This window comes from Corylus avellana, chromosome ca8, assembly GCF_901000735.1.
Source record: "Corylus avellana chromosome ca8, CavTom2PMs-1.0".
NCBI lineage: Eukaryota > Viridiplantae > Streptophyta > Magnoliopsida > Fagales > Betulaceae > Corylus > Corylus avellana.
Genome location: NC_081548.1, coordinates 25,601,015 through 25,618,707, shown reverse-complemented (window position 1 = coordinate 25,618,707; position 17,693 = coordinate 25,601,015). Strand labels below are relative to the sequence as shown.

The following is a 17,693-nucleotide window of genomic DNA, read 5'->3' as shown; positions in this document are numbered from 1 at the left end:
ATCAGACTGCACAAAAATGTTAAATGAGATTATTGTACTTCAAATTCATGTCCGTCCTTCCAAATACACGATTCAGTTGCATGCAACTGGTTAGACAATTACATTCGGCACAGGTATTGTTGCCTGCTATGGTAAAAAAATACTATTACATAATTCACAACCATTTGCGAACAGCATAATGACATAATTAATCTACAGACAATTAGAGTAACGACCCCCTCCAGTGCAATTGCATGCCAAAATGAGTCGATCAAGTACGAGATTTTGAATTAGAGCATGATGCTGAAGTACGTTATACCCTAACTTCTCTGAATCAAGTCAAACCTTCCCAAAACCTTCCAATATCTGGTACAAGAAGGGTTTGTATGGATTGCCCGAAGAATCCATCTCTGTGGACTCTGACACAACTCCACATTGGATGAAGAGATGGAGACCGATTTCGATTGTCTTGCAAGCAAATGCATTTGAAAGAAGAGTTCTGCAGGCCTCATTTCTGTGAAATATACAAATCTCATCAGAAAAGTTTAACAACAAAATATCTATAACAGTAGACATAATTTGTATCAACGCTATATTGAACATTGATGCCTCCCTTTAGATGGCCTTCTTTTTCTTAATATATAGGCTCTATATTGTTCATTTTTCTCTTTTAGCATTTCCTGAAGTTCTATAATCAACTTTGTTCATCAGATACTTCATTTTTACACCTTTTCAAATTTTCTGCAATAATGGAAGTCTTTATTTTATACCATCACATTATTATTCAAATTTTGAATTCGGATAACCATCATAGACAGCAATTACGTGAATGCTTGTGTGACCTACCTTCAAGCACTTTTCAGAAAATAAGTACTCTTTTTCTATTGTAGCGTAGATAAAAACAAAACTTAAACCAGAAATGAGTTCGTTTAGAGGACCAATAAATAGTGCCCCAGCAGACCAATTTGACAAACACCCCCAAGATACGTGTCATTTGTTGGTTCATTACTCATTAGTGATACAGTAAAAATGCAGTAATACAATTAAAGGTGGGGAAGAGCTAATGTCATAAAATCTCCATAATATTGCTATTGTGCCTACATCTAAAAAGGGTCCACCGAATCACTGTAAACAATCGCACCACACTTACCCACGCACATCAAACAAATATCATACCTGGTGGCCAAGAAAACCATTCAAGACGGATGTTTTTCTCCCACTTTTCTTTAGAATTGAGGCTTCCCTCTGCCTGAGCCAGCAATGCCGAGACAATAGGTAATGGAATGACAGAGGTTTCTTGTGCTTTAGTGAGACTCTTTACAGCAAGCAACAAGAACTTTGAATCACACAACTTCCTGGCAAGCTCCATGCAGGTGGCACCTGCACACAAGAGTTTCAAGATAGAACGAAGCAATAGAAAAACTTTCAGGAAGAAGAGACGTGGGGGAGTGCCAATCATCTTTAAGAGACAATTGCCGGCAAACAAGTACACTAACACAGGGTGAGAATACAGTACAACATAATTGCATATATTTTATTTTTGTTGAATATCAGCCTAACACATAATTCATGGTCAACTTATCTTTCCAGTAGAGTATTTTATTTGAGTTTAGAACAAAGCAGTAAATATGAAAAATAATTTTCAGTAGAACAGATTACAGTAAAAAAGTACTCAAAAACCCAATCTGCAATAGATAGATACCATGACATAAAAGGAGGCAGCTCTCAGCACCAGCCAAAGAACAAGCTTGTGCAAGAAACTCTTCTGCAGAAAGGAAATCTTCGTTCCGTAGAGAGATCAGACCCCACACCAGATTAAACACAGCCATCCCCATATTCCATGAATAATTCCTCTCTTTTGAGGATTCTTTGAAGCTCAATTCTAAGATGTTAGTATCATTTTGCACATTATATCGTAATTCTATAAATTTAAGACATATCCAACCAATATGATAATCTGTCTTGAGCTCCAAGCATCTTATATACTCTTTCTGAAGATTTAAACTATCACTTTCTGCAGCATAGGCACGGCACAATTGTAAGTGCGAAAAGAAGAGATAATCATCAGGAAGCAAAAGTGTAGAAGCATTTTTGGCATGGTTGATGCAGCCAATGTTATCCTCACTCTGCAAGCTGATCTCAGAAGCACAAAGTAAAAGTTGGAATTTTTGATAAGACATGTCTGTCTTTGTGTACAAATCACTGGAAAGAGCTACAGATATTAGCCGCTTGAGTACAACACAGAGATTATGAGGAAATCTTTCTTCACGCGCCTTTTGTATAAAATTGAGTATAAGCAAGTACCGAAAATTATGATTCCATGGTTCTTGACGTAAGCATCTGCATATGAAAGAAAGAGCAATATATATATAAAAAAACATTCTTATTGGAAGAGCAAAAAGTTCTTCTATTAAGAAACAGAGAAAGATAACTCAAAAATAAAGCCAGAACCTGCTAGCTGAAGCCTTCTATGCAAAAAGCACTTTTGGAAAATAGTAATTAGGAAAAACGTAAAAGGAAATCTGGGTGCAAAACTATATTCTTGCAAGAAAGAAAAGAATCTACTGAACTTGTTAAGCCAATCATCTCATTTGCAAATTTCCAAAGCAGTATAACATCTTCAATACAGTAGCCACAAGATATTAATTTTGAAACACATAAAAACATGTTGCTTCTTTCTTTTTCTTTTTTTGTAAAAAAATCGTTAAGAAGAACGACAAATTGCAACAAAAAATTCATATTTAAAGGCAGAACAGAAAGGTATGGTACTTCTGCAGCTGTTGGATAGCTCCAGGTTCTTTCAGGCACTGGTATGTACATGTTGGAAAAGAAAACTTTCGATTCTTATTGCCAATGGCATAGCAAGCAACAGCTCCAGCACCAAGGATTTCGCTTGCTGATTTTAAACCTACTTTATTTGCAGAGTCAGAAGCATCTATATTGCAACACCTGGTTGCAACATGAGTATCATTCCATTCCTTACTTGATAACAAAAGATAACCAAGTAGATTCCTGTTACCAGCAAGTTCGTCAGAGGATACTCTAAAATGAGGATATAATCATTAAGATAATCATAAAGTTTTCAAAACAACATTATGCACCACAACACAAAATCCTAGGCAGTTAGAAGACATGTTGATGAAACAAAAATAAACCATAGCTGATATATATCACAGAAGTTCCTTGGAAACAGAAACAAAAAAGAAGAATGAAAAGCCAAAAAAAAGAAAAAAAAAGAGGATAAAAACATGTATTAGATTTTCACCTATACAAAGATAAAAGAAGCTCCCATCAAGCTGCTGCCGTGAATGACTTCGAACGCCAATCAATTTTGTTTTGAGATGCACTTTATTTTTTCTTTTATCTTTAATTCTTACAATAATTCTCCAGAAGTACCAAGCAATTAATGCTAGATGAAATTTCTTTATTTTATATGAACAAATAAAAAATGTCTAGATTGTGGAATCCATTAACTGGGCAATGGCCTTTGTATGTAAATTTCACAGTAATCCATAATTTCATTTGATTCATTAGTAGGGCTAAAAAATAAGACCAGCATAAATTGTGATAATTGATTCAAAATCAAGAGGAGTTTTCTCTAAAGCTAGCTTCTAAATTAAGTGCTGGAATGATGTGTGTGTGGGGGTACATTATGCTAGTTTAGTGCAAGAAGTTGTTGAATTGAGATCACAATTCATGAATATAAGCATTCTATAAGTTGGATTTCTTTGAGCTGTCACTAGCTCTTCTTTTTTACAAGTGTGATCAATTGATCAACATTTCAGCCATCATGTGGCAGACGTATGGGTGTGGACTTAATAAGAACTAGACCAAGATGATGCCTAGCAAAGAAAGAGAGAGGTACTCAGATGGCAGTCCCTAAACCCAGGATAGACTGAAAATTAATGCACCTTTCTCTTGAATATTAGATGTACCTCATCAAACTGCTGTTAGGGAACATGTGAAGAGCTTTTCTAAGATGAGCAATTCCACTCTGAACTCCAAGGCAGAATTCTGTTCCTTGTTTGACCTGCATAACCCAAAGGCATAACAATATCCAATCTTATCGACAATCACACCCAATGACTTACAAAAAAATAAAAATATAAAGCCCAAGTTTGGTTGAGGGGTTCAAATTCCAAAAGCTGGAATAAGAAACTTACAAGTTTACTAAGTGCTATCAAGAAGTGCATTCCAGCAACCTCTACGGGAGATTGAACAAACGATCGACTGCTTGAAACAACTGACTCAAGCCGATTACTTTGATCAAGAGCATGAATAGCAGACACTATAAAACTAACTCTTGAATTCTGAAAAAGTTTCTCGGGCATTTTCAGAATACTATTAATTGCTGAATCCAGACCAGGGATGCAATACAGCATTCTACAAATGAAACTAACAGAGGCCACAACAAATTTTTGTTCCATAGTAGAAACACTCGCAGCCAGATTTCTCACAAAAGAAAGAGCCAAGTCCTGTTTGCCAAGTTGCCATAAAGAGAAAGCATATATTTGCAAACCTTCCGCATCAAGCATACCTTACACGTTAATTATATGATATATCAGCCAAGTGAAACAGATACAGTAGATACTACATCTCCCCATATACATTTAAAAAAAATATGTTCAAACCTTCTTTCTTTAAATCTTCACATTCCAGCAAAGCATCTGTAGCATTCCCTGCCTGCACCACGTGAAAGTGTTTGCTAAAGAACCGCAAACAGAGATGGAAACAACATATGTACTATGTACGGCAATATAAGATTTTGAGTTTAATATATTCATCCCTAAAGAAAAAACAAACCACAAAACAAGGTCCAATATGTTTACCTTACTAAGAGATCTTGCCAAATTAAGAGATATATCTCTGGTATAAGATTTTGAGATACTGGCTGAACAACTGCTGATTGCGCAGCGTGCCCGCCGATAAGCAGCAGCAGCAGATTGATAATCAAATCGTGACTCACAAACCAGCCCATTTAAATTATGTGATTCAGGGGAGTGAGGTGCATGCTGCACAGCCTGCAGGATAGCTCCATGAACCTGTCATGATAATTGGAATCAGTATGAAATTGACACCTTTTCAAGCATGTACCTTGTTAGCTCTTGTTTTACAAAAAAAAAAAGAAACAACATTGCTACTCCTACAGCCGATTAATCAGAGATGGCCAAACCCGTGAAGATGAGAGATGTCCTGAGAGCAGAGCAAGCTTTGCAAGACCAATTTGGAATTCTGCAAGCTGCACAAGGATCAAATTTTTAAGTACAGGAGTAAAACACTCATGTTTCATTCTAACTTCCTTCTTATAAAGAAGTGGATAAATGAACAAATCAATTACAGGTAATATCTGCACAGCTCTTAAGCAGCTCTCAAAAGCCTCATCTGGTGCAAGATTCCTAAAGAATGACAAGCATCTTATTGTTAGTAAAAACTGTTCAGAAAATAAATTTACATCAATCATGCATTTTTCATGCCAATGATCACGAACCAAGCAAGAAGATAACATGCAAACACACCATATGAAATTAAGAATACCTAGCATGAAAATCAGCTGACATGCCTGCCCATGGTAATGAAAGCGAAGGATCTATACTTCTAGCACAATCAAATGCTTGCTTTGCCAATTGTTTTGCACCCTCTTTTCGATAAAGCTGTAAAAAGCGAAACATTTATACACATTAAAAAATACAGCACTTCCTAAGCTGCAGCCGTGATGCTTTATATTATATGATGCACCAAGCAATAGCAATCTTACAATGTCTAGTAATACCAAGTAAGTTTACATTAGCTGCACATTTTTCCTTTAATGAAAATTGAAAGGAGTCTCATCACTATCTAGTAGGCTAGAAGTCAAGAAAGTAAAAGCCAATTCAAGGTCATAAACCCACAGCTCATAAGACCTCAACCCAAGCCATGCCCACCTGTTCTCAGTTCATAGACCTTCAGCAGTTCTTAGCCCACTGTATGGACAAACTTCAAGGCAAGTTGGACCAGCTTGGTTTTGACAGCCTGCTTATGAGGTTACCATAAAATAGCAATCAAGCAAGGAATTGCATAACTAAGTAAAAGGTTGACCTAAAGGCTTGTGCAGCTTGCTTCTTGCCTCTAACCATCTACTTTACGAAGTTTTCAGAGAAAGTATTAGCCTTCCTTTCATAGAAGACACAGAACAATGAACTGAAATGGAACAATTGATGACCCATATAAATTGAACCTATGCGTAGCCCCATCACTTATGTGAATGACTGCATTGGCACCTCATCACCCATGTATCTAGAATAAATTGATTCTACAGCCAATTGAACATTGTTGAAGGGATACATGAACATTGGTTAGGTTACGTATAACCTCCCTCAATTGATTTTGACGTGAAATTTTGAATGCTATTCAGTTTGGTTGGGATCTTTATTTTAATTGGGGTGTGGTGTATGTGTCAAAGCTGCTCACATGGCATCCAAGTGGATATGACAACAGAATGACATCATGTGCATGACAGCACAAATTCTTCTCAAGTAAATGAAATTTTTGTCGTAAAAAGAATTCAAGGCATTACATATCTTTCAGTCTTAGTTGCTTGTGATTTTTTTTTTCTAAAAAAAAAAAGAAGTAACAACACATAAATGCAGACAAAACATAATAAAAACTAAAAGAACATAAGAATCAGAATAGAGACAGTACCTTCCCAAGGTATGCCCAACCAACAGCTAGAGAAACATCCAGTTGTAATCCCCTGATTAAGGCATGTTGTTTCAATGCATTATGGTCTGACAAGCATCCCAAGGCCACCCAAAACTCATTATTGTCACCCTCAAGTAACAAGGCCCCCAAAGCCATCTTCGCTGATAGCTGCCTGATAAAAAGGATGTAAAGTTAAGAAATCAAATATATTGCAATATGAAATGATCTGTATAAGAGCAAATTACACCAAGATCATACCAAGCATTTAAGTTGTTTCCATAACTCTTGTTCAAAGAGGATATAAGATCTGAAGCTATTGCAATGTCTGTATAAATATTAGCTTGCCATGGGGCCAAGTGCAAAGCCCGCTGATAAGAACGTTTGGCAGATACGGCAGCTATACAGCAGGTCTGCTTCCAGTAGAGGATGGAAGCATTAAAAGCTTCTGCATCAAATTCTAAACCCTGGCCTTGCTCCGTCCATGGAAAACACTTTGCATATGCAAGCTATCAAAGAGCATATAAATAAGTCATGCCTTAAGTATATAAATGGTACCAAGGGTGGAAAGGATATCCAAGTATCAAACATTGAATTGATTAAACCTGAATATCACCATGCAACTTCCAAATACATGATATATTTCCAGCCAAATGAGTACCCGCTTTTGCAACACTAGATGCCTCCTGCAATCAATTTGAATATGATCGTCTTTCAATGTTGTGAAATTGGTAATTTTGATAAGAATTTAAAGACAACTAACCTCTAATAATGAAGCCCCCCATCTGAAAGCTCCCAAATTAATGCATTCCTCAGCCAAACCAAGTAGCCCTGATGCAAGCCCATATTGTGCAGACACACTCTGAGGTGAAATATCTAGAGCTTGCAGAAATTGCTCAACCCCCTTAATGCATAGAGACCACATATATGAAATTTCACATACTATGTTGACAAAAAAGAAGCAATTGAACTTCACAGGAAAGCATCTGTACACATCTACTCAATATCCTATTTCATGAAACGTGGGCATCAATTTCACATTGCACATCATTAGATCAGTTATGTATAATACGATACTATTTAAATCCTACCAATTACCAAGACCATATCTTGTGCTTTAAGTTATCAACTCATGTTAGGTTGCTTAATTTCTTTTTGTTCACTTTAAATTTTGGAATCAGTTGAAATTTGCTATTGTAGTCTTTTATCTTAAGGAGTTCTTGTTAATACACTTTGATTAGTTTTGATGCAGAGACAAATTTATGGATTAGCGTTTATTTAAACATTGGAATATGTTGCTGAATTTTTAGTTGCTCTGTCTGTATTGTATTAATTTGGACAATGTAATAATTTTAGTTGTTACTTACCATGCCATTTGGGGTTTGGGGCGAGACACTATCCTCAACCTTTTTTTTTTTTTATGACGGGGAACCTCGGGAAGGCAAAGGCAAGTCCCTTTGGACCCACCTCAGCAGAGTAAATCTCGAACCCGTGTACCGCACCCTCAGAAGTTTTCCTACACGGATCAGGATAAATCACTGGCTTTTACACCGGGGGAGTGTGGCCCCAAGGGGGAGTTTGCACTTAGCAAGTCTCGAACTTGGGATCTATGGGGTGATGCTCCCTAAGACCACAAGCTTCAACTACTAGGCCAACCCCTGGGAGGAACTTCTGAGGGTACGGTGCACGAGTCCAAAAGTTTTCCTGCTCTCAAACCTATCTTAAAAGCCCAAGTTTGTTGATTTCAGGAAATTTCCAATATCCAGTTTTCTCTAAAACCACAACCCACCACCTATTATCACGCAAGACAGCTATAAACTGAATAATACAATAGGTGTCCTACTTCAAAACTGGCATAATATTGATAGATAATTAGATCCTAGCATAGTTTCATTTCAGGAGGGGTAAATGTTAATTACAGACTGAACAGACCAAGTTGTCATGCACAGTGTAAACTACAAAGACAGATGAAAACCACTAGCATAGCGCTAAAATCAGCACAATGAATAAATGAGACAGAAATTGGAGAACTATAGTCAATTATGACGAATAAGACCTCAACCCACAAAGGAATCTTACCTTTTTAAAGGAACCAAGCATCAAAAAGATGTTTCCGCTTTCAACCAATGCAAATACATCTGTATCATCCAATTCGATGGCTCGCCCATAAGACTGTTGGAACCCCCAATAAGTTTGACATATAATGATTGAAGTAGTAGTTAAAAGAAACCGAACAGGATGATAAAAAAAAGACACAGAAACCACTGGAAAAGTATCAAGCTTACACTTGGGCACAAAGAATCATACTTTCCAAACACGAAATTCTTAAGTTACTGGTCTACATGTTATATGACTCAATTATCGCATTGATTTAAAGATAAAAAGTTTAAAAAAAAAAAACCAAAGTTACACAAACCTTCACAGCGGCAGTAAACCTGCCCAAACGCTGGTAGGCAAGACCCAGAGCCTAAGTCAAGAAAAAGAACGAACCATTAACATTGTAAAGCAAAACCAAGAACAATGACATATAAGAGAGGAAGAAAGAGTAGAAGAGCACATACTTGCCATAAATCAGCAGATGTAGGATAGCCCCGAATGGCATGTTGAAGACTCTGTACAGCTTCAGACCACTTGTTTTGATGAAGCTGCAAGAAACCCAATCTCCGAAAAGCCCAAAAAGCCTTAGGTGACTTTGCAGAAGCTTCTCTGCACAGCGACGCTTCCAAGCTCTCCTTTCCTTGTTGGTCCAACAAATCACACAGCGCCTCCTATGTTGTTGTTCAATTTTGGAATTCATCAAGGGGAAGGAAAATGAGATTACTAAATGGAATACCGAAAAAGAATGAGTCGTGTACCCCAGAATGGGAATCATCGGGATTGAGGGAGACAGCTCTCTGATAACACTTGAGAGCACGCTGGGTATCAGCGGAAACTTGGGCGTAATAAAGCCCCAAATATCTGAACGCGGCACCATTTTGAGGATGCAGTTTGGCCGATATTACGAAGTGCTCCGCCGCTTTTTCCTTCTCCGATTTTCCTCCTTTCTCCCACAACAGGACTCCCTTGTATTTCACACAATTTATACAAATTAGCGCACAAAAGCACGTAAAAAGAAGAATAATAATACTCGAACGAAATTAAGAGGAGGAGTACAAGATCAAAATGAAGAGAGGGGTCATCGGGACACGCGTTCACCGACTCCTCCAACCGTTTCAGAACCGCTTCTTCGCTTTCTTCTTCCTGAAACAAATAACCACATTATTCGCTGAAAATTCAAACCAAGAAAAGAAATTCAGTTCCGGATGGAGCGCGTAAAGAAACCAAAAAAAGAGACCGTTTTTTCCATTTGGGATTGGGTGACTCCGCTACTTTGCTAAAACCCTAAACCGCGCCTTTTCTTGCTTGGGGTTGCTTGGGGGATTGGAGCGCGAATATTAGACCTCAATTGAACGACAATGGAGACGACATGTTAATTAAACGCTTCGCCACTTTATACTCTGCACTCTTTTGAACGACATGCTTTATGTGCTCATTCCGACAAAATTTAAAGGTTTATGTTAATTACAAAAGAGAAATGCTATTTTATTAGAATGAGTAATCCTATTCCTATTCATCCCACTTTATCTAACGCTAACGCGTAGCCATTATTCCTATTTTATTATTTTTTAAGAGTATCCTCTTAAAATTATAATTATTTTTATTATAAATAATTATTAAACTTTGATTTAATAGTAATTTTAAAAGTCATATAATCTTAGAAAATGAAAAAAAAAAAAAACAAAAAAAAGACAACCAATAAAGTATAAATAGCGATAACATCCCATTGCTCCACTTTTAGTTTTCCTTCCAAATGGGTTTCTCCCAATAAACAATAAACGTTTCACTCAACTAAAGATAAATGAGAATAACAACTTCTATAAGATATTGACATAAGCTAAGCTTTTTGTGTCCTTCAACTAGAGATTGACCCTTCAACTTAATGGAGACAAAACACTGCATCATATCAAATTTATCGCTCATTGTCTTCTAAAAACCACTGCCCAAAATCCGGATACTGATATAAGCAGATTCATTAATGCACCTGTGTCTGTGTATGGCGAAAAATGTTGTATTTATTCATGATTGGTTGGACATGCATAGTCATTCTGTTTGTTTAATGAATTGAGCCCCATTTGTGAACATTTGAGAAAGTCTGTTCTCTATATAAAAAGAGTTGGGCCCGGCCCATTAAATTCCATTGTCACCACTTGTAAATTTAGGATAGAAAGTAGCAAGCCACTCCCACACAAAAACAACACAACACTACACAATTAATGTTCTTGTTCAAGCAACGATCCAATGGAGGGTTCATCTTCAAACAGTGGAGACACGTGTTTTCTCGACAATTAATTTACACATGCTGTGAACAAAATGAGAGAGAGAACATTGTTGCTTAAATCTAACAAAAAAAATATATTTAGTTTTGTCTTTCTAATTACCCCTGTACAGCTTCACATTTATTCCTTATTTGTTTAAAACAAAAAAAAAAAAAAAAACAAACAAACAAACGCTTTAAGATCCCTCCTACATACACTGATACGGAGCAAGTACCGATCAGCTGGCTGTTGTTCTCCCTTTGGCTAATTCTCCATGTATCACATATCGAAATGTTGAACTCTGTGGTAACCAATGGATGCACTTATCCACCCTTCCTTTCATGCATTTTTTTATAGCCTTCTGTTGAACTTCTGATAGATTCTCATTTATTACCTCCAAAAGCCCGTGCATGCTTAGTGTCATATCCTTTGCAAAGTAGTCAAGGATTTTTGGCAGGAAAATCTTTGTTTCCTTGTGGATATGGACACTAGTTTGAATGAACTCTTCTTTAGCAACTCTGAGATCCTGAAATACATTCTTCGCTGTGTACGCTCGAACCTACATCCAACAAGAAATCACAAAACATCAGACTATACTAAATGCATGTGCATTTAAAAGAATCCAAAAGTATTCTTTCACACTCTCATTATGGACCTAGAAATTGTTACCACTCATAGCTTTGAAGAAAAAACATTCATACCGCAGGGTCGGAGTATGCCCCTGAACATAGCGCAAAATGAACTAGTGGCTCAGGGTATTCTAACGCGTATACATGTCTGACGCTCGCTGTCTTCAATTTTCTTCCTGGATAAAACAGTGTATGCAGCCACTGCATTCACATTGTGTTCAGGAAAGCATTAAATATATGAATTGTGATTGTAATAAGTACATGTCTTGCTTTATGCAGAATGGGGATCTATTTAGCTTGAAATTATGTTAAATCAACATAATATGACTTCAATATCCTTAACCCCAACTGAAATATTAAGGCACCTCTGCAACTGTGGACGGCTGAATGATCTTCCGCATGTGCACCATAGAGTTGACATGTATATGAGAATAACAAAATACACCTAAAGGAGAACCAAACATTCGTTGTGATATTCCCTCATCGAACACAGAGAACCACCCCTTAAGATGAAGGGCCAGGCAACTTCAAGTCTCTAGGGAAACTAGTCCTCAAAGGTGCTGAATAAAAGCATTAATCCAAAAGCAAAAGGCCTACTTAGGTCAATGGCAAGGGCCAAGAACCTTTAGACCTCTTGGAATGAGGTTTAAACCTCCTGGGACTTGGTAATTCCAACCCCACTTCATAACACATATTGACCTACCCACTCTTGCTCTCTCTAGATGCCTTACTCATCCGATCAAGCCGAGGCACTCCAACCATGCTTCAATTTTCAAGTGCTTTTACCAATTTTAACAACCACACGGGCACTGAGAGACACAGTGAAAGAAACAAAACTAGGAAACTTCCACAGGTTGGGATGGAGGTCATATATGCCTTCATGCATAAATAGTGAATATCTATAAAAGGAATCATATATGTTATGAGTGCATGAATGATATCTGAGGGATTTTAGAGTAAAAGGCATACTGGAGCTGAGTGGTGTGATCGAATTCCTAAAATGGAGCTTTGTATGTCATGGGCATTAATGCAGTGCCCGCCCACATTGTATGCTGCCTGAAGATGAATTTCATTCAAGTGAGAGTACATTTACTTAAAATATATTGCAAACACCAACAATAAATTTATGGTAAATTTTTTACCTTTAAAATGGAGGAACCTTTTGTACGATTACAAATTCCGTATGCCAAATATGCCTGCAATCAGAACATCGTAAGCCTCACCAGATGTCTTTACTACTGTAGCCAATAGCACATGAATTTATTATAGAAAACAAGCACTAGATAGATCAACTGAAAAAAAGAATTATGTATCCCAAAAGGAAATATTTTAGAACTATAGTACAATCAACATGAAGCATTGTTAGAGGTCTGATCACGTGGCACATGGGCAGGGAGTTTAGTGTACAAGTTTTACAGAGGTGTTTAATAAACATAATGGATGACTGGAACCATCTGGTCTGAAATTAGAGCTACAAACTATTTGCAATTGGTTTTAGTTTGCCTTAATAATACTGTTCTACATGATTAGCAAAAATCATACACCTGGGATGACATTGATGTAAATAATTCAAGAGGGATTCCTTGTTAGCTCGTTGCTAGCATTTCCACTTTATGACATAATTTTTTGTCTGTTTCAGAGTGCCAGATTTTGCTGTAAGCTAAAGCTAAAAAAGTTCAACGGAGAGCCATACATGCATCACTAAGGCATTGTGAATATTGATCCAGAAAGCAAGCTTCTCCTCGCGTTTCAACTTTCTCGGGTCAACCTTCTCGAGAATTCGAACCAATGACCTAGACAGCATTCAAAGAAATGAGAGCATTAAATGAAATGATAAAAACTTTTGAAAGTACAATTTCTCTTAACATAAGTCCTGAGATCTCCAGTTCTGCTTTTCCTCCCTTTTTTGAATCTTAGAAGGATGGGACTAAACAGACCAAAGTTCAGGGCTACCATATTCATCTAATGTATATGTCCAATCATGCTAGTTGACAATGATGAAGAATATTTGGACCACCTGAAATTTTGTAGCATTTTAGCAGCAAAATTGAAACTGTCGTCGTCTAAACATATCTTCAGAACTTCCACCATGGCAGAATACGGTCCACTATCTTCTTTTAATACTTGAAATTGAGGGTACAATGAAGCATCTTCATTGTAATGTGGACTCCAACTATCACATGGATTCTTAGAAGAAAATATACTCGAGGAGGACAAGGAAGAACTAGGAGAAGTCGACAAGCCTGAATGGGTATGAGGGTGGTTCGCAAGTTTGCAGTATATAGAAGATATGCATCTCACAATGTCTTCAGAAAGTCTATCTGGAGTGTAAAGGTTGTTATCAAAGCAAGAAGCAGCAAGGTGATCTGCTAGGCTACGATGACCAGAACCAACATTTTTCCGGTCCTGCAAATTCTCACCATAGAAAAATTTGTAACTATAAATTTATGTCGAAGATATGCATCTCACAATGCATTACAACATAGAGCATCTAAGAACACATTCACAAATTTATAAAGAGTTGTAAGCCTGTATGGAAAAATGGTTCTATTAACCAAATGTAGATCAGAGAAGGGAGGCATGTTACCCTACTAGATGTTGGTTTTAAATTTGCAGAACAACTCTGATTATCTGAACTGGCCCAACCATGTGCAGGAGACATTTTATCATGATGGATTAAACCACCTCTGGACACATATTGCTCCTTTTTGTGATGTAATTGATTTGATAGAACTAGTGGTGATGATTCAATTTTGTATTGTAAGTAGGGACCAGGAGTATCTGATAAGGAGGTTACGTGCCCTTCGAAAGCTGTCCGATAGAGTGAAAGAAGATAACGCTCCAAATGCATAATTTCACCCTCAAGGGTAGCAATCTCCTCCCTCAACTCCGCAGAAGACTGTATTTCAAAGTCCAAATAAAATGTTAGAATAAATACAACAGAATGCTAGATAATGGCTTTATCTGGTGATTGAACATGAATGATTCTTGAAGATGGTAAAACACCATCAGTAGTTTGACTAGTTGTGTAGAGTATGAAAAGGTTATTTCAACAAGATCAGATATTTGAAGCCCACATCCGCAGACATGCATAGGAAGTTCTGGAGAATTCCTTGGTTAACATCATCAGTTTTATAGTTGGTAATAAAGGTGTGTAAAATGTACAAACCTTCAGAGTTGGAGTGCCATCGGAAGGAATAGAGTTGAAGGAACAAGTCACTGCCTTTTTCGAATCCCAGCACAGGGAAGCCTGGTCGGATAATATTCTTTCCGACTGTACAAACTGTGTCAAAAGTTACAGAGGGTAATTGCATGAAGATACCCAGCAAAGAAAAGACAAAAAAAAAAGCGCATGAAGACTGGTCCTGAAATCAAGGCCTTTTGTAAATGAGTCATTATGCAGGGGAAGGTCATGATTTTTCAAGTCAGGATATCATGAAACATGGTATGATGATACGTTACTAGTTTGATACAACAGATAATGAAAATTTTAGTCTCTCATCAACTACTTGACAGATAATCTGATTAAAATAAGGACCGGGTGTTTGGCTGGATCTGGGGCCAAAATTCGATCTAAACACTTGGCCATAAATTACAAAACTCAATTCCGGAAACAGTGTGCTTTTTATTTTTTATTTTTTTTTCTCGACTAAGCAAGCAAGAAAGTGTAGTGTTTTTTATGCCATTAAACAAGTTATGTTATGTATATGTATGTTTCAAATGAAAAAATAGCTGGTTTCTTCTATGTGGTAATCATAGTGATTTATCGATTCCCCAATCCTCAAGATTTAAGCTTCCATTTAGTGCTGCAAATAAACAGGGGCTTGTTTTGGGTTTGGCGCATTTCATTTCACAGGTTTGTACTCTCCTTGACTATGTGTGCCTAATCCTTATGATTAATTGGAAGTTTACAATCCATAAATCCGACGTGGGGTATAGAAGGTTTTTGATCCGTCTATTCCATGAGCAATAGCTCTTATCATATTGCAGCAGGGATTTTCAGCATATTAACTATGTGGTATGGTTCAGTAATGTCTATACAAAAAATTACTTGAGGGAATATTGAAACTGTCCCACCCAGTAGTATTCCTGCCATTCTTTTCACTCACTTTTTTCTTATTTCTTTTTTCTCCACTTTTGTTCTTGGCGGAACTATGTGGTATGGTTCAGCAGCTACCCTATTAAATTATTTAGTCCCACTCCCTATCAATTGGACCGTGGATACTTCCAGCAAGAAATACATCCAGGAGTTGACAATATTGGTTTGGTGTACAATTCATTAATCTATATTTTCCCATAAACAGAGCCTGAGCCGAAGGAGGGGAACTCACTTGAACCACTTAACAGCCCCACTAATATGTTAAACAATGTTAGGAAAATGAATCTCAAGCATCAGATGTAAAGAAAATGTCAAGACCACTTGATAAGCAACTGGGCAAAAATGTCAGGATGCTTACACGATTAAAATAGGATGATATTCTGGGACTGGGTGACATATTTAGTACACTTCCGAGAAGTCCATTCTCAGGCGCACTGCAAATAAACCAAAATGACAACAGTGGAGAAGAAGTTACTAATTGCATACAATTGAAGCAACGGCATTGGAGCAACTGCAGTAGCAAAACTGTTGAATCTTCTAAAGCTTACCTTGCGAAATTCAGGTGAGGAGGAGAGGGGCAAGAAGAGGAGGAGGAGCGGCAATTCACACTCAACATCCTCTCTTTTTCTGAAACCTCTGATAGATCATTATCAACAGTGAGCATTAGGAAAGGCAAAACACCAGCAAATGCTTGAACCAGAAAAGGGAAACAGCGTTACCTAGTCAAATGCTGGGCATATCCAAAGCCCCGCCGCCACCTCTCGTCATAACCTAAAAGACAACTATCTGTATACTGGGAGAGAAAGCTTCAACGCATACATATATCACCAGCTAATGCCTAATAGCAAGGAAAAGAAGGAGAAGAAAATGAAAAAGAAGTCAAAGAGGCTGACATTGCCGGTGACAGTACGAAACAGGTACCTATAAACACAATCAGACAAAGCACCAGCAAATGCTATCCGAACAACAAAACCAAAACCACCCAAGTGCTTTAAAAACCATTAATTAGGCCAAATACATCACACATTATAGGAAATGGAGTGGGTATAAACAACTTCCTAATTCCTATGAGCAAAGAACCATAAAAAAAAGAATATTATGAGACATGAGTAACAGGCTTTCAATCAAACAATATCTTTGAAAGCAGAGACGACCCACCAAAATGTGCTGAGTTGGGCATTAAAAACAACAATTATGCGTCATTGAGGAAGAGCAACTGTCTTTGTCTACGAAAATCATAATTAAAGAGGAAAAAAAAAAACCCAGAAATCATCATTAGATTAGGTGGAGGAAAGTAAACAGTTATGATTACAAATAGCAAAAAAGGGTGCAGGTGTATGGTTCTGCCTACCCCATCCCCACTGCATTAATTAAATCCCCGCATGCATCCCACTTCATTTCCATCGCATAAATATACATATTGATATTGCAATCAGAGAATAGAAAGCTTACCAGATAATATTCACTCATTGAACTATTCTGAAAAGCAGCTTTTTTTTTTGTGTGTCAAAGAATCTAATGCATGAGCAGATAGAGAGAGTGTTAGAGATGGCCAAAGCTTGTTGGAAAACATAAACATAAACAGTAATGGAATTGGAAGTACATCCAAATTACAGCTGTTTCTGCAATGAATAGAGGGACCCATCGGGATTACTTTGAAACCCCACCTCTCTTCTCAGTTTTCTGGGTTGAATTCTCAGTTACACTAGTCTGTTGGCTTAGTTGGTACTAATAAACATGCTTATAGCGATAACCTCTGAAGATGGTGTAATTACGTTAGTATTATTTTATTGGAAATAAGAAAGATCACAACCCCCCTTGCCTTTTGGATGAATGGTTGGGATCGCATCAGTAAGAGACAGCTAACATGCGGAACCCAGGATTTTGTTTAAAGCTTTCTATCGTCAAAGGAAAGCGGAAGGAGGAAGAGAAATTGAAGATTAATTATTTATTGAA

General features: G+C 37.3%; 2 protein-coding genes across 4 annotated transcripts; both read right to left on the bottom strand.

The window, feature by feature from the left end:
- Window positions 1-7: 7 nt before the first annotated feature.
- Window positions 8-10,150, bottom strand: LOC132189043 (tetratricopeptide repeat protein SKI3). Its single transcript, XM_059603519.1, has 21 exons — window positions 9,989-10,150; window positions 9,808-9,894; window positions 9,510-9,716; window positions 9,216-9,422; window positions 9,071-9,121; window positions 8,734-8,826; window positions 7,418-7,558; window positions 7,260-7,340; window positions 6,916-7,163; window positions 6,658-6,829; window positions 5,515-5,630; window positions 5,318-5,375; window positions 5,153-5,218; window positions 4,809-5,021; window positions 4,611-4,662; window positions 4,143-4,516; window positions 3,915-4,009; window positions 2,749-2,991; window positions 1,682-2,319; window positions 1,156-1,359; window positions 8-493 (listed from the first exon to the last, which is right to left on the bottom strand). Exons 1-21 carry the CDS (start codon window positions 9,998-10,000, stop codon window positions 300-302), a joined length of 3,552 nt encoding a protein of 1,183 aa, XP_059459502.1. The 5' UTR covers window positions 10,001-10,150; the 3' UTR covers window positions 8-299.
- An 807-nt stretch (window positions 10,151-10,957) lies between these two features.
- Window positions 10,958-17,655, bottom strand: LOC132191118 (uncharacterized). Of its 3 annotated transcripts, XM_059606128.1 has the most exons (14): window positions 17,341-17,655; window positions 17,190-17,252; window positions 16,896-16,963; window positions 16,457-16,575; window positions 16,286-16,373; window positions 16,096-16,171; window positions 14,808-14,921; window positions 14,226-14,537; window positions 13,656-14,044; window positions 13,332-13,431; window positions 12,781-12,834; window positions 12,608-12,694; window positions 11,711-11,839; window positions 10,958-11,568 (listed from the first exon to the last, which is right to left on the bottom strand). In XM_059606128.1, exons 5-14 carry the CDS (start codon window positions 16,351-16,353, stop codon window positions 11,248-11,250), a joined length of 1,650 nt encoding a protein of 549 aa, XP_059462111.1. In that variant the 5' UTR covers window positions 16,354-16,373; window positions 16,457-16,575; window positions 16,896-16,963; window positions 17,190-17,252; window positions 17,341-17,655; the 3' UTR covers window positions 10,958-11,247. The 3 variants fall into 3 exon arrangements, with proteins under 3 accessions (XP_059462111.1, XP_059462109.1, XP_059462110.1); XM_059606126.1 differs by lacking the exon at window positions 16,896-16,963; XM_059606127.1 differs by lacking the exons at window positions 16,896-16,963; window positions 17,341-17,655 and having other exon boundaries at window positions 17,190-17,268.
- Between the last annotated feature and the right edge of the window lie 38 nt (window positions 17,656-17,693).

What these genes read in the sequence shown, in the direction of transcription:
- LOC132189043 (XM_059603519.1), bottom strand. An exon ending in TGGCAAGATCTCTTAGTAAG is followed by an intron (nt 4,663 to 4,808) that starts GTAAACATATTG and finishes CACGTGGTGCAG; the next exon opens with GCAGGGAATGCTACAGATGC. An exon ending in ATGGTTTTCTTGGCCACCAG is followed by an intron (nt 494 to 1,155) that starts GTATGATATTTG and finishes TATATTTCACAG; the next exon opens with AAATGAGGCCTGCAGAACTC.
- LOC132191118 (XM_059606128.1), bottom strand. Translation starts at nt 16,353, where the DNA reads ATGTTGAGTGTGAATTGCCGCTCCTCCTCCTCTTCTTGCCCCTCTCCT. An exon ending in TATCATCCTATTTTAATCGT is followed by an intron (nt 14,922 to 16,095) that starts GTAAGCATCCTG and finishes CTTTTGACACAG; the next exon opens with TTTGTACAGTCGGAAAGAAT. An exon ending in TAAAACCAACATCTAGTAGG is followed by an intron (nt 14,045 to 14,225) that starts GTAACATGCCTC and finishes GAGAATTTGCAG; the next exon opens with GACCGGAAAAATGTTGGTTC.